General features: G+C 37.5%; 1 protein-coding gene and 1 long non-coding RNA gene across 3 annotated transcripts; one reads left to right on the top strand and one right to left on the bottom strand.

The window, feature by feature from the left end:
- Positions 1 to 5,903: 5,903 nt before the first annotated feature.
- Positions 5,904 to 8,869, top strand: LOC123444690 (E3 ubiquitin-protein ligase At3g02290-like). Of its 2 annotated transcripts, none has more exons than XM_045121498.1 (5): positions 5,904 to 6,011; positions 6,197 to 6,507; positions 7,266 to 7,638; positions 8,312 to 8,421; positions 8,549 to 8,869. In XM_045121498.1, exons 2-5 carry the CDS (start codon positions 6,412 to 6,414, stop codon positions 8,573 to 8,575), a joined length of 606 nt encoding a protein of 201 aa, XP_044977433.1. In that variant the 5' UTR covers positions 5,904 to 6,011; positions 6,197 to 6,411; the 3' UTR covers positions 8,576 to 8,869. The 2 variants fall into 2 exon arrangements, with proteins under 2 accessions (XP_044977433.1, XP_044977434.1); XM_045121499.1 differs by having other exon boundaries at positions 5,951 to 6,112.
- A 3,935-nt stretch (positions 8,870 to 12,804) lies between these two features.
- Positions 12,805 to 13,447, bottom strand: LOC123444692. Its single transcript, XR_006631020.1, has 3 exons — positions 13,429 to 13,447; positions 13,006 to 13,063; positions 12,805 to 12,906 (listed from the first exon to the last, which is right to left on the bottom strand). It is a non-coding gene; the product is annotated as an uncharacterized LOC123444692 (long non-coding RNA).
- Between the last annotated feature and the right edge of the window lie 1,538 nt (positions 13,448 to 14,985).

Here is a 14,985-nt window from a genome sequence, read left to right on the forward strand (position 1 = left end):
TTCTAATGTTGTGATCAACTTATTTTCAGCTATATTGATCTTTAAATATGAGGTCCCTTAATTATGCATGTATATTATTGTGCCTCCATTCTGTTTCCTATGTGCCTTGACTTAAAAAACATGCCTTCAATTTGTATGACGAAGAAAATATTACCCCCTTTGTAGGTATGATTGTGTTGCTAGGAAGCTCTTATGATGATCTGATTTTTTTGCTCCTAAGACGTTGCCGCTTACAATGTCCTATCATTTTTCTTTTTTGTTTCAGGTACCAATATTTTGATCCTAAAACATGCTAATTTGTGCTAAACCAAAGCAAGCAGGCGCTCAAGGCAAGGAGCAGTGCTCCTATTTCCTCATGGTTGAGGTTTGTTCAAGTTAAACTATACTCCCTCTGTATCTAAATAAAAGACCTTGTAGATATTTTACTATAGACTATATACGCAGTAAAATGAGTGAATTATACACTATTATATGTCTATATATATACATCCGTATATATTTTATAGTGGAATATTTAAAATGTCTTATATTTAGAAACGGAGGGAGTATGTGATGATTCCCATCTCTTGCGCATGTATCATTGAGTGCGCCATCTTTTGATCTGTTATCACGCACAAACGATTCATGCCACAGTGGTCAGTTATTAGGATTTCACCCCCCTAATAATGTCTGATTGATCGATTTAGTTCCATGTGTGCTACTAATTTGTCTGTTGATTTTTCATTGTTAAGATGCCACGGCTGAAATTCTAGCTGTTAAATATTTATCTGCAGTTTGCAATTACTCTCGACGTGTAATCTAAGTTTTATTTATGTGGTTTTCATATATTAGTAGCAAATACTCATGTCCACTTTCATTATTTTCCAATTATTTTTTAGTAGTTTTTCAGTTTTGATTTGTCTAGGCAACAATTGACATCATCAAGTATGTAAGTTGTGTGATTGAATCAAGTTGCATAAGTAAATCCTAATTTCCACCATCTATTTTTCATCTAAATTGCTGCTATTGGCATCTATAGGTAAGCATATGCTCGCATTAAAGCCGACATCGGCATCTACCAGTAAGCATACACAAAATAAATTTTCATGGTGGTCCTCCCATTGGAACATATGCTCACATTTTCCTCCTTCTGAACTACCCAGATCACATGGCGCATGGAGAAGTATGTGATTCAAAACTACAACAACCGAATAAAGAGGTGAGTTAATTTGCATTGTGACTTCAACAACCATAGTAATCCAGTAGTATCTGCATGTTCTTAGAGATTCTAGGTTTGCCTTTTCACTATAAGTTATCACACAATCTTCCTATTTATTTTTACAAGAATACAAGAATCTTGCAAACAAAAAATCAGGCTTTAACAAGGGTGACAGTCGGTGGGTCACTTCCAATACAGTGGTCTTCCGGCGCGGTGGCTACACTCGAGCAGAGGAGTGGCAGTGGAAGCGCCAAACTGGCGGTGCCTGACCAGCCACTTCAGGCTCTTCCTGAACCATGGAGCTAGAGGTCATCCTCTGCTCTCAGGTACGTTTTCCAATCTTTCTGCAAATTAGACGTGCATTTTGCCGAGTAAAACATATTTTACTGTCAGAACTAGAACAAACACACACATCTACTATCTGATTCGCTGCTGATACTAAGTTATGAACTATCATGTTCATTAGTGCAAAGTGCGGACACATTCTTTTGGCACACAAAATAGTCCTCACAACACCACGTCATGTCTATTAATTGTGACTTTTGCAGCATGCGACATGTTTTTATTGAAACTACATCACATTGTTTGTGCCTTTGCATTGCCCTTACTGCTGCACCGTGCACCCCCAGGTTCTTCTCTCCCATGGGAGGGGCCAACGAGTGGCAACGGACGGTGGGACAATGGATGGTGACGCAACGGACAACAGGAGATCTGCCGGTGGCAATGGACGGGAGGAGGCGGTGGCAATGGATTAGATTTTGTATATAATAATTGTATATGATTTTATTTTTCTTTAACAAAATTGTCCGAGTGTTCTGCTATGTCCGGCAAAGGGTGTTTCACTGGACAAGAGTTGTAACCTTTAAGGTTTGGTGGTTGCTTAATTGTTAATATATAATACTTTTAGTAGATTCTTTTTTGGTCCTTATTAGGGTTGTTCTTGCGAGAAGCTTATTCGATCAAGGTGTAAGATCTATGACATTTGCCTTTCTAGCAATTGGATTTCGATGCATGGTTATGCAAAATGTAGGTTTTTATTTGCTTACTTGTGTTGCCCACCACATCTTGGTTTATGCATAGTTTTTGCTGCTTGCATGTGACGGCCAGAGCAGCAGGTGGGTTCTATTTTTTCTCTACATTCAGTTGAATTTTCTTATGTTGTATTCTGTATTACCCGGTATAGTTCACGAAACTAAGATGCAATATCATGTTTGCCTTCATACAAGTTTGTTATCCAGATATCTGCTGTAGGTTGAAAACGTACACATGCCTCTCCTTCTCCCCTCCTATACCCTAAACCCTAAATAACCTTGATAATGCCACTCCTTCAATTTAATATTCAAATTACTTTCTCTAAAATTTGCATGAACAAACTTGAATATAAACCGACCTTCTACTGAAGAATGATGTGTGGGCTTGGGTGAAGTCCATGAAAGCGAAGTGTGGTGGAATTGAGCTGCTTATGTAGTGTCAGAATTCTACCGTTCTATTTTGAAAATAAAAAATTGAAATAAGATTCAGAAAAAATATATTAAAACAGTGGTCACATTCCCTTTCTGGTGGTAGTAATTGAGGATTCCATAAATAGGGATAGCTAAAGTGCTTCAGTAATGACAACACTGGGCGAAAAAACTAAGTTGTTGACAACAGACCTATACACTTGTCCCTAGCGACAATGCGGGTTTACTTTTGTCGTAGCATCATAGGCGGGAGCTTATCATGTTAAAGTGAAATTATATGGTGTGAAGTAGAACGATAGGAGCAGATCTTGAGCAAAAGGAGTGGATCAAGATTGAACCCACATAAGGACATCAACGTCGCATTATTATGTTGTCCCGTGACAACGTACGGGCATTTAACTAGTATAAAATAATTTTTCCACCAATCTAACAGACTCATGCGTAGAGCAGAACACACATAAACACACATAAAAGTTGTCATGTGCTAATTAGAAAAAAAAATGATATAAAATTTGTCTTGTGCCAATTCCCCCCCCCCCCCCCAAAAAAAACTAAAAGTTACCCTATGACAAATGAAAACATTGAGGACTTTTGTCCTAAATTTGTCATGTTACAAGAACAAAATTATTATCTACAGGAAGCCATGGTCGAAGTATGTGATATGAATTTTGCCATAGTATATGAAGATTTCTTTGCATTTTATTTTAAATAAAATTGCCATATTACATATAATAGATTTTCCATAGACACATGGCGAACCTGGCATGAGTACATACAATTAAATTTACCATGTAGTTTCTATTTATCCGAATCAACGTAAAAATTTAAAGTAAAAGTAAAAGAAAGAGACATGGAAATTTTAGGGGGAAATGTGTTATCAAAAAAAGCATGGAAAAGCCTTTAAAAAGGAAAAAAACATGGAAAATTGTTGCAAAATTTCTAAACTTTGGATTCAAAATTAAGAAAAGTTTGAAGTGCTCAGATGGAATTTTACAAAAAAAAAGCCACGAAAAAAATATCATTTTTGTACTAGTTACATGGCAAATTTACAAAATAAATGTATAAAAATGGTCACCATGGGAACTTTATGAATTTGTTTTGTGTAAAACAACATGACAACTTTTGGAAAAAAGATTGTAATCATCATTTGAAAAAAAAAACATACCACACAAAAAAGAAGAAACACAATTGCCATGGTCATAGTAATTTAATATTGAAACATGGTTTATCAGAGTTGCCATTGCGGAACAATATTTCCTCTGTTTTGAATTACTTGTCTTTGGTTACTTCGCTTAGACATATTTTAGTGATAGATACGACAAGTAATTTAAAATTAAGATAATAAATGAAATGCAAAACAGATTTGAAAAATCCCATGGCAAAACACATCTCACTTAAGCACGACAATATGATTTATTAAGTTGCATGGAAAAAATCATTATCAAGTCACTATGCACAACACGATACTCTACTTGCCATGGCAATAAAAAGTTTTTTTTAAACACAGTACAGATGCAAGCGTTTATATACTCACGCATACACTCACTTATATTAATGCACACACGTACATCCTATCCTTATGGGCATCTTTGATAGATTGAGTTAACATATCATTTTGAAATTTATGTAATCACCGTAGACACCTTGACGTCGACGAAAACGTCTCCTTCCACTAAATATGCATTATAAAAAATTCTAAAATAAATCTCTTCCTAATAATAAAGCACGGAGTGCTTCTGTCGTCCGTTGTGATCGTTTTGCAGAAAACACCCTGGAGTTTCCCGAGATCAACCCGCAGTCCGGATTTAAGTGAGGAACGAATCGGTTTTTGTATTTTTTTACAGGCAACCCCCGTGATTTCCCGAAATTAACCCACAGTACATAATTAAGCGAGAGAACGAATCGTTTTTCGGAATTTTTTAGAAACCTCCTTCGATTTTCATAAAATAAACCCGTAGTACATACTTGAGTAAAAAACCAATCGTTTTCCATATGTTTTCAAAAACACCACTACAGTTTTTAATTAATTAATCTATAGTTGAATTACAAGTGCAAAATACTTTAAAAATCATATCTTTTAAACGGTAACTTCATTTTACATTATTATATATGAAATTTTATTAGAAAAATATGTAGAATCTGAATATAATGTTAGTTTATCTATTTAATTTTTTGAAAATTATGTTTATAATGTAATTTTAATCAATAGTGATGCGCACAATCTAAATATAATGTTATTTTATCTATTTATCAATTTTAAAATTATTTTTATGCTGTAATTTAATCAATAGCGTACAATCTATTTTTTCATAACGAGGCCGATCCATGTTGTTAATTAATCCACGGTCCAATTATAATTAACAAATATTTTAAAAAATTATATCTTTTAAACTGTAACTCTAATTTTAAATTATTACATATGAACTTTCATTCAAAAAATGTGTTGAATCGAAATATAATGTATTATCTTACCTATTTAATTTTTTAAATTTATATTTGTAATGTAATTTGAATCTATATGATGCGTACAATCTAAATATGGTATTATTTTACTTATTTAACAATTTTAAAATTCTATTTATGCAGTAAATTTAAATAAAGATGTCAAGTCATGATTATTAGTTTAAACGTGTTGTATGGTTTGCTCCCGTTGCAACGCACGGGGCTCTTTTGCTAGTACAAGAATAATGCGAGCATCGAAACTTGAACTTGATGGATCAAGGATACCAATGTCCCCTAACCATCCAACCACAACTTAGTTCGCGCAACAAAAAGTATGTGAAAAATGTCCATCACAACACATCTTAATTAAACTTCCTGTAGACTTACGATATGCCGTATCAAAGTCTATGTAAAAAAGCACACCATTAGACGGGGCCGAAATCTTTCAAAAGCAGAGTCTTCCTCGAGACATAAAAAAAAAAAAAAAAAAAAAAAAAAAAAAAACAGGGACTTTGCAAAAAGCAGCGGCGGTGGTCCGCCAGGGAAATCAGAGTCAGCATCCACCCCCACTTACCAGCCGGCACCGCTAATCCCGTAAACAAAACCCACCAATAGGAGATTTTTATTCCATCTCTCTCTTTCCGCCGCTCGCGCGTTCGGCGCAACAGCAAACCGATCGCAATGCCTTGCGTGCCAGCTCCGATCTCCTAGCCGCCCCCGCTCGCTCTCCAATCCGCCTCCATCTCCAACCGCAATCCCCACCCCGCGATCGCAATTATCCGCCCCCCCCCCCCCCCCCCCCCCCGATTCTTCCGAGTTCGGTTACCACTGCCTGTACCACCTACCGCTAGTACTTGTACCCACCGCCGTCAATCTGCGTGGGGGTTTAGCAGCTCCGCCCGTCCCCAAAGGTCCGCCTTTTCTCCCTCATGAACTCGCAGTAGAAAAGGAAAACCCGATTCCATCTTGAGTACCGGCAGCGGGGGCAGAATTTACCGGCGCCACCGAAGATGTGACTCTGTTTCTTGTTTTTTATCGATCCTCTCACCGGCGGCGCAGGGCCTAAGTTTGCGGCGTAAATTGGGTTGTTTCGCAGGTTCGGCGGCGAGGGGTAAAGGAACCGGCCCGGATTCAAGGCGGCGGCGGGATCCGATTCCATAAATAAGTTGCCGCCGATCGGCTTCTTCCTTCCGACCGTCGGCGTTGCCCCCTTCCAAGTGCTGGTGCGGTGGCCGGGCAGCGAGAGGGAGAAACTGGGAGGCCGGTGCTTCTGGCTCCTCCGCTTGGTTTGCAGGGGACGAGTTCAGTCCGATGGGGGCCATCATGTGCTGCTTCCGCGGCCCTGTTGACGACGCGCCTGGCTGCTGCTGCCTGCCATGGCCCTTCTTGAACAGCCATCGCAACTCGGTACGCCTCTGCCTATCTGTTTGTTTTGACCGTCTTTTTTGGGCATTTATTTGGTGTATTTGCGGTGATATAGATAGGAGTATGTGACGAATTTAGTCACGGCGTTGATGAAATGTCTGAAAATTGGGTTGCCGAGTGGCAGATGGTGGGTGAATTTTCTGTGTTCGTGATCCTCCCATGCGCTAGTCGTGTCCCAGGATCACATTGCAGTGACGGGCAGTACGGGGATTGCAATCTGTTCGATGCGAAGGGAATAGCAAATGCTCATTATTGTGTTCATCAATACCAAAGTTATGCCCTCAATATAGCAAATGTTCATTATTGTGTTCATTTAATTGCGTAACTTTTACCGCCAACGGTAAATTAGTAGATAAACCATGAGCCCTTCCCAGTGCTCCATAGTGTACATGTGCTAAGAGTGCCACATAGACAGAAAACTGATGTGGCAACACAATTAAAGAGTGCATGGAGCCTATCCAGTTTTATTACACTGGGACTTGTTTGACAGTCAGTTCAGAGCTGCTATTCTCAGAAGTTGGAACTGGACAACTCGGTACTGAATAAGTAAGATATTATAAAGACCGAACTACAAATGGCCGGTCCATGTAGCTCGAAAATTATTACAGTATTATTATACAGTTTGGTATACTTAAATGGTGTCACATTTGTTCATTATAATTGCATGTTCTGTCTGGACCTTCTGTTTCAATCAGCTGCTATGCACTAGTATATCATCTAAATGTTCTATTTTTCCACAGGGCGCTCCTGCTCGTCCAAGAGCGCCTTCGCGGGTTGCGCCTGTTCAGGGAAGGGTTCCTCCTGCAGGTTCACGGCAGGATGATTCAATGAACACCTTCCGCTGCCCTCCTAGGCCTTTGCCTTACGATGATCCTCAATTCAGACATCAAACGGAGCACCACCCGCTGGTGTCAGGAAATGACAAAGCTTCAACGCAGTCCCAGAAACCTAATCTACCTGAAGAAAGCAATGATGCTGATACTAGATCAACTTGTGCCAATGAGAAGGCTGCTGGACCGTCCCTGAAAGCTGAGTTGGGAGGTAGAAAAGTCGGGGGAGCTCAAGTCTGTGTTCCTTCTGATTGTGAGGATGACTGTCCAATATGCCTAGAAGGTCAGTGAAAACAATTACCTGTTTTACAACTCCTTCAACTCAGAATTGAAGCATCTTATCTTTTCGCTCAGTGGGATTTACAATTTACAGTTCTTCGCATATAAGCCCTCTTTGATAGCTCACTATTTTCCAAGTATTCTGAAAATACTACAGTTTTTAGGACTACACAATGAATATGATACCACAATGATTAAATAAACTAGTACACGAGAAAGAGAGCATCTGAAACATTCTTGTATCAGTTGCAAAAATATACATATTTAATCATTGTTGTTAATGAATATGTCTTAATTAACCAGTTCTCATTGATAGCTACTCCCTCCGTATGAACGCTCTTATATTATGGGACGGAGGGAGTAGTTTGTACCATTTTATCAAATTGCTGCCACGTGAATACATCTACTCTGGCAATGGTAAAGGAAAACAAATGTAGCATTCCATAACTCTGAATTACTCCCTCCGTTCCTAAATATAAGTCTTTTTAAAGATTCCACTACGGACTATATACGAAGCAAAATGAATGAATCTACATTCTAAAATATGTCTATATACATCCGTATGTAGTTCGTAGTGAAATCTCTTCAAAGACTTATATTTAGGAACGGAGGGAGTAATATCCTTGTACTTTGTGCACAGTTGTTTGCTCTTGTCTTCTGATTGTTCTTATTTACAGAGTATAATTACGAGAATCCAAAGATAGTGCTTCAGTGCAACCATAATTTTCATCTTAGTTGCATTTATGAGTGGATGGAAAGAAGTCAATCTTGTGCGGTCTGTGCCAAGGTATTAAACTTCTACCTAAAACCTTTTTATTTTCACCTGAGAAGGGAAGCATTAATTGGTATTTGATCTGGTCTGGCAAAAATCTTGTCAAACATTTTAACTGCTGAACTGCTCCACTCCATTGTAGGTAATGTTGTTTAAAGAGGACCAATAACCATGCTGGCTGCAATTCTTTACACATTCTGAAGACCCAGGACTGAATCGCTTAGGTTGTGTACATAGCATCAGTGAAATCATGTCGCTAGATTGTTTGTGTACATAGCAGACAGTTCATGTTTCTCTTTTCTCCACGAATTTGATGAGTTCTTCCAACGCACACCTGACGTTTCAAACTGATTTTACTTTGGTGAACGGTGGGTGATTGCATTGGCTTGACATGCTCAAGTATGGTACTCTGGAAACTTCACAAGTTACATCCACTTCTTTGCCAATAGCTATTTTGACATCATTTCAGTAGTTTCCATCTAGAACCATGTAGTTTTTGAATCACGCAGCGAATGGTCACCCCTAACGTATTGTTATTATTGAAATGAGTAGTACATGATTTATCACAAGTTTATAAAGTGCAAATTCAGCATGATTTATCAAGTAGAAACAAAATTGAGGTTTCAGACTTGAAATCACTAATTAATTAGGGGATACCCCTTGGGTCAATCCCACCTCCTCTCGTGGTAACGAGTGGGCATGTACACCACTTATCGCAACCTTAGAGTTTTGGTGCGTTTTCACACCTTGCGTTTGAGAATGGTAGATTGCATGTCTGTGCTTTTTTTTCTATCTTCTTAAATTCGTTTCTTCAAAATGATTTATCACTCGACCCGTATGTCAAAATTACAAATCGTTTTCACCGTTGTGTTTCTTGCGTCTAGGTCTTCAAAACTAGATCAATGTTGATAGGTTTCGGTGAACATTTTTTGGGAAAATCTGTGCCCCTAAATGTACTAATCCGTGCTTCAAAACTGACTAAAATGTGCTTCAAACAATAATAAGGTGTAGTTCACTTATTTTTTGGGAAGCACATTCGTGCTTTTTTCACACCTGTAGCACATGTGTGCTTCACGTGAAAAAAACGGAGACAGTATAAACCACAAACAGAAAAAGCATAAAAAAAGTGAAGACCGAGAAAATAAAAATAAAAAACCGAAGACTGGAAAAACAGAAACTTGAAAAAAAATACATCAAAATAAAAAGGCAGAGACCCAAAGAAGGAGAAAAACAAGAGATAAACCAGAACCATAACAAAAACAAAAATTGTAGTTGAGGCCAAAACATAGTTGTGTTTCCAGGCAGAAGCCCAACTGTACTTCACGCAGAACGACATGGGTGCTTAATTTTATCAGAAATGTAGCACATGTGTTCTTCACGCAAAAAAAGCCGAAGACAGAATAAACCAGAAACAGTAAAAGCATAACAAAATATAAATAACAATACAATGAAAATAATAAACCGAAGACTGGAAATACAGAAACTTGAAAAAAAATCAAAATCAAAAAGCAGACACTGAAAAAAGCAGAAAAAACAAAAGATAAACCAGAACCATAAAAAAAAGTACTTGAGGCGAAAACATAGTTGTGTTTCCATGCAGAAACAGAACTGTACTTCACGCAGAACGACATGGGTGCTTCATTCTATCAGAGAAGCACAATTATGCTTACAACTATGTTGAATTCTCATGCTTCACCTTTTCTAAAACCATAGTTGTGCTTTCAGTTGCGAAGCATAATTGTACTTCACGCGGAAGCACAACTGTGGTTCATACCCATGTGCTTTTTACATTTATGTCATACAAAAAAATACAAAAAATGAAGAAACAATAAAATACCATAAAGATGGAAAAAAACAAAGGAAAAATATCAAAATACTAAAATAAAGATGAAACTTAAGTAAAACCCCGAATAAAACTTCCCGGTGCAAGAAGTGCCTATCGCACTCCACATGGCAGCGTTGGAGCATGCCATGTGGTGCAAACATAACCTATATCTACTAGTTGAATGCCCGTACGTTGTTACTGGACAAAAGAAACAGATGAGTCAAATAATTGTTCTTATTTGGAAGTGTATATCCAACATGATGTATATTCATTAATACTTCCTCCGTTTCTCTATATAAGGTGTATTTGTTTTTTATAAAAATCCATAATATAAGGTGCATTTTTTTAATTTCTCATCGTTCTAAGGCTTCATAGGACAAGCGCACCAGAACAACAACCACCACCGATGAAGCGATGCGTAGATTGAAAGGATCCAACCTGAAGACACATAAACATAGACGAACAAAGAACAGATCCGAGTAGATTCACCAAAGGCAAACACCGAGACACCCCTCCAAATGCTCTCTAAAGAGACACGCCATCAGAACAAGGGTTAGGCGGGGAGCATCTTATTCTATCTTCAACGAACCGACGTCATCTCGTCTTCCTAAGCAGGACACATTCACAAACAAAATGAAAAGAAACATCTAAAGCGGAGCCCTCCCATGAGAAAGTGCCAGGATCTACCGTCGTCCCATGGCCCTAGGGCCATCGGAGAATAGGCAAACCTCTGACGGTGTCGGCAGGAGACAAAGAAACCCTAGCTTTGCTAGAGGGCGTGGCGACTCTGCGTGTGTGTAGCATTGCATCTACTTTCCCTATAGGCGCAACCACCTCACGTCACTCGAATATATTTTCTCGCATCATATGTTATATTAGGTTTGTCCTAATTCCAACTTGTTAATTAAGTTCACACAAATCAACATCAATGATATCAGATCAATATCATCACGTGCATTAAGAAATAAGTTCTTACAGTATAGTTTTATTTGGCATCGACGAGGAGGGTCGTTCTGGCTGTAGGAAGCATATGCTCCCGAATTAACAGTAAATTTAAAATAAATATTTCTTTTTGGATGTCTATGTTAGTCTAACAAGCGTGCTTGACAGTTCTCATGCAAAAAAAGGATAGCGGAGCTTTGTCGGTAAAAAACAAAATTAAGCATACCATTTGGAGGTAACATTATACGTTTGATTTTATTTTCCTCAAACGTCAACATGCTTAATCTTTTCTCCTAAAAATTTGCAGATAGCATTTGGGTGTGACAATGAGGACATCCAGATTTTTAAAAAATGGTTGACATTTGAATGAAACGTATTTGATGGGCAGGAGCATCTGCTCTCAAGAGACGAGTTGAATTTCTGAATGATATTATTTTTCTAATAACTTACTCAAACTTAAACAAGTTTGGGTTGAGACAAAACGAATATGACTTGTATTCTGCAAAGGATAGTATCAAATATAACTTTACAAGCTTGATACTCCTTGCTTTTTTATATACTTTGGAATTTCTTCCTGAAGGTAATCTCAACTATTGTTATTTGGCGACACCAAATATAACTTCAGTTTTCTCTCCACTCTTTCTTTACTTGGTTTCCTAAAAGTATGCGATCCCTCTCGTGTGTTGCCACGGGATAACAAAATGTGTGTATCAAGAAAAATGTAATGTGACATGAGGAATAGACTATGCACATATGATATCTCATGGTCCTAAAGTGGTAGATAAATACATCTCATCGTCCTCTCTCATCCATCTTCTCGAGAGGAAACCTCCAATCCCTGTGTCTCGCGAGAGATTAAAATTTACGATGATATCTAATTTGATTGTATAGTATCAAATTTCAAGAATTTTTTTTTGTAGCTTTTATAAAGATTGTCAAATGGGCAAAAAGGTCCGTGCGTTGCAACGAGAGAAAAAAAATGTGCCTACACCCTCCCGCGAGGCTTGAGAATGAGACTCTGCCTTTCCCAATGGAAGACTCATTCGTCGTGAACGGAAAAGTATTTTCCAAGGTGGATGCACGATTATAAACACAAAAATTAACTTATTCTAGATTAATTTTGTGGTTTTTGAATTAAAATTATACAAATACATCAATGCGCCTGTAAATATGTGAATACATATCACTATATCACATTCGAGAAAACAAAATATAGTTGCTCCTTTTGGGTAGGGACTGCGCGAAGATGATGCTTAATGGCCTAAAATTGCTCAAATCACATCCATGCGCTAGATGGGCAGGTATGTGTAGGGCCTTGCATTGGATTTTGCCCTCTGGTCCTCTTAAGTATAAATCGACAATGTAGTACTGATTGAGAGTTACAAAAGAATGTATTCAAAAAGATTTATATGTTCAACCATTGGCCTTGTTCTTCAGGGACTTGGGCAATCTCCAAGAGCTGCATGTAATAGAGATAAATCATTGAGTGATTCATGTCACGAAGGTTCAAAATTAACATTGCATCTTGCAAATTACACTATAGTCATTACTTTCTATGTTTGCTTATCAGCAAAGGTAATTAAAAGCTAATACCAAACCAGGAGGAAATTATTAGTGTACTTCCACCCTTCCTTTGCACGAGATGAGGGTACCACCTTTAACATCAGCCAATGTTTTTGGAGTAACCTCCATGCAGTACTCATTCTGGTTATGGATCAGGTGGTTTAATATCTCTGTGATGGTTGTTAAGGATCCTATTTATGCCACAAAGTAACACTAAAAAGGTAAAAGAACCAGATTGGAAATCAATAAATCTGATCATATTTGGACACTGATGTCAACTATAGCACCCAGGTTGTCTGAGTTCACCACGAAGACATACTCCTTTCCCTGAGAGAAGATTGGCAAAATAGTAAGCACAATAATACGAAAGCGTTTGGATTCTGTAATCGAAGTTTTTTAAGAATTTAAGTGAACTCTTCATTTATCTTTTGTTGTTAAGCAAGTCCCTACAGATGATGTACAGCAGTACAGGTTGTAACTGGTTTGCGACCTTATAATTTAAGTCATAAGAAGCATACACTACATAGATTTTTTGTGAACTTAAAAAATAAAACATGTTATGAAGATGCGATCACAAGGGCAAACTAATCTGTGTCCAAAAACAAAATTTGGATACTAAGGTTGTATGCGACCAATCAATCTGTCAAATTAATCTGTTCACCTACTTAGAAGGTGAAGTCATTTGTGCTCACCTGTGACAGTAAGGTATCAAGTTTTCCACTGTTGTTCAAAGAGGGGAACACATCACCGTGGCTTGGGGGTACCTTCACATTCAAAAATAACAACATTAGACTTCAAAAAGTTATATGAAATAGTCAAGTCTGACATAGTTGGATCAATAAAGCATAAAGGTGAAGCTAGTATTTAAAATGGCATAAAATGAAATGACCATCCATTGGTATTCCAAGAATAAGACAAGAATAGTTAAGAGAAACTAACCACCCATCCTTCCCTGTTTGTCCTTTGCTTGGAAGCGGCAAGAAGTCCTTAGTAACAATGCGAGGATATTGGCTCTGAGAGAAACATGTGTGTGTTAATTGACGCCGCAAGTAGTGGGGTAAAATGTGATATAATTTAAAAAGCAGATGAAGTTAAGCTAGCATACATCAGAGAACAAACTAATTTCACCAATTTATTATTGTAGTCTCTACGAAATGCATAACTCTACGTCTGCTACATATTGTATTAGATATGGTACTGCTAAAGTGATTCTTATATGAAAAAATATTGAACAGAGTGCAAAAACCTCCAGAAGGGAAATTAAAAAAATCCAACTTTGCCATGTTGAACACCAAGAGTATAAAAAATGATATAGTGACACAAAATTGGTAGCAGTACAATTCGATGGCTCAAACTCATGTGTAGTAGTCCTAAAAGTTACAAGACTTGTATTCAGGAAATAAGAAAAATCAATAATATAGCTAAAGCACAAAAACGGATTAAAAATATAACTATGGATGGATTAAAGAACCAAATGGCTAGCTGATAGAGAGAAATTCCATATGCATTCTATTTTTTAAGTTGTGTTCCAGGTGCATTATTAGGCAATCAAAAGACCCTAAACGTACAAGCAGATTTAAGCAAACTAATTTAGATCATCAATAATCTTATAATACTAAGGGTTACAATGGAGTGGGAACATTTCATGCAACATGCAGAAGGTATACACATACTTGTGTGCAGCTCATCCAAAAAGAAAAAATAAAATTGTATCTTGTCCAGTTCACATTTGTTTTGAACACCGGATGCTACTAAATAGAACAAAACTTTGAGGGCAAGAAATTCACCTGCCTATCAGGACTTGTTCTAGGTCAATATAGGTAAGGAAGAATAAGAACTTTCCATCAGGAGTTGTTCTAGGGCAGCATGATCTCTACACTATCAGATGAAGAAATCACATGTACAGACAACAACTCCACGCATTTATCACAAGAATATTGCAAGGCCACAGGAATAAACAAAAACTAAAAAATCATCGATACTTGAGGGCCAATTTACTTGCATTATATTATGAACATCAGTATTAACAAATTCTCATTCCATGAATAGAGTGTAAACAACTAACGACATTTAATTAGTCAGATCCAGTATAAATCAGAACTTGCTTGGATGCTCCATAATTTCCTTGCCGAAACCATACTTGCTCTAGTAGAAACCAAATTGCTAGAAATTTATTTATCAAAGCATAATATTTTTTTGCAAGTTATCAAAGCATAATATAATTGAAAGAAGTTGGAATACTTGATTTC

Source organism: Hordeum vulgare, chromosome 3H, assembly GCF_904849725.1.
Source record: "Hordeum vulgare subsp. vulgare chromosome 3H, MorexV3_pseudomolecules_assembly, whole genome shotgun sequence".
In the NCBI taxonomy this organism is placed as follows: Eukaryota; Viridiplantae; Streptophyta; class Magnoliopsida; order Poales; family Poaceae; genus Hordeum; species Hordeum vulgare.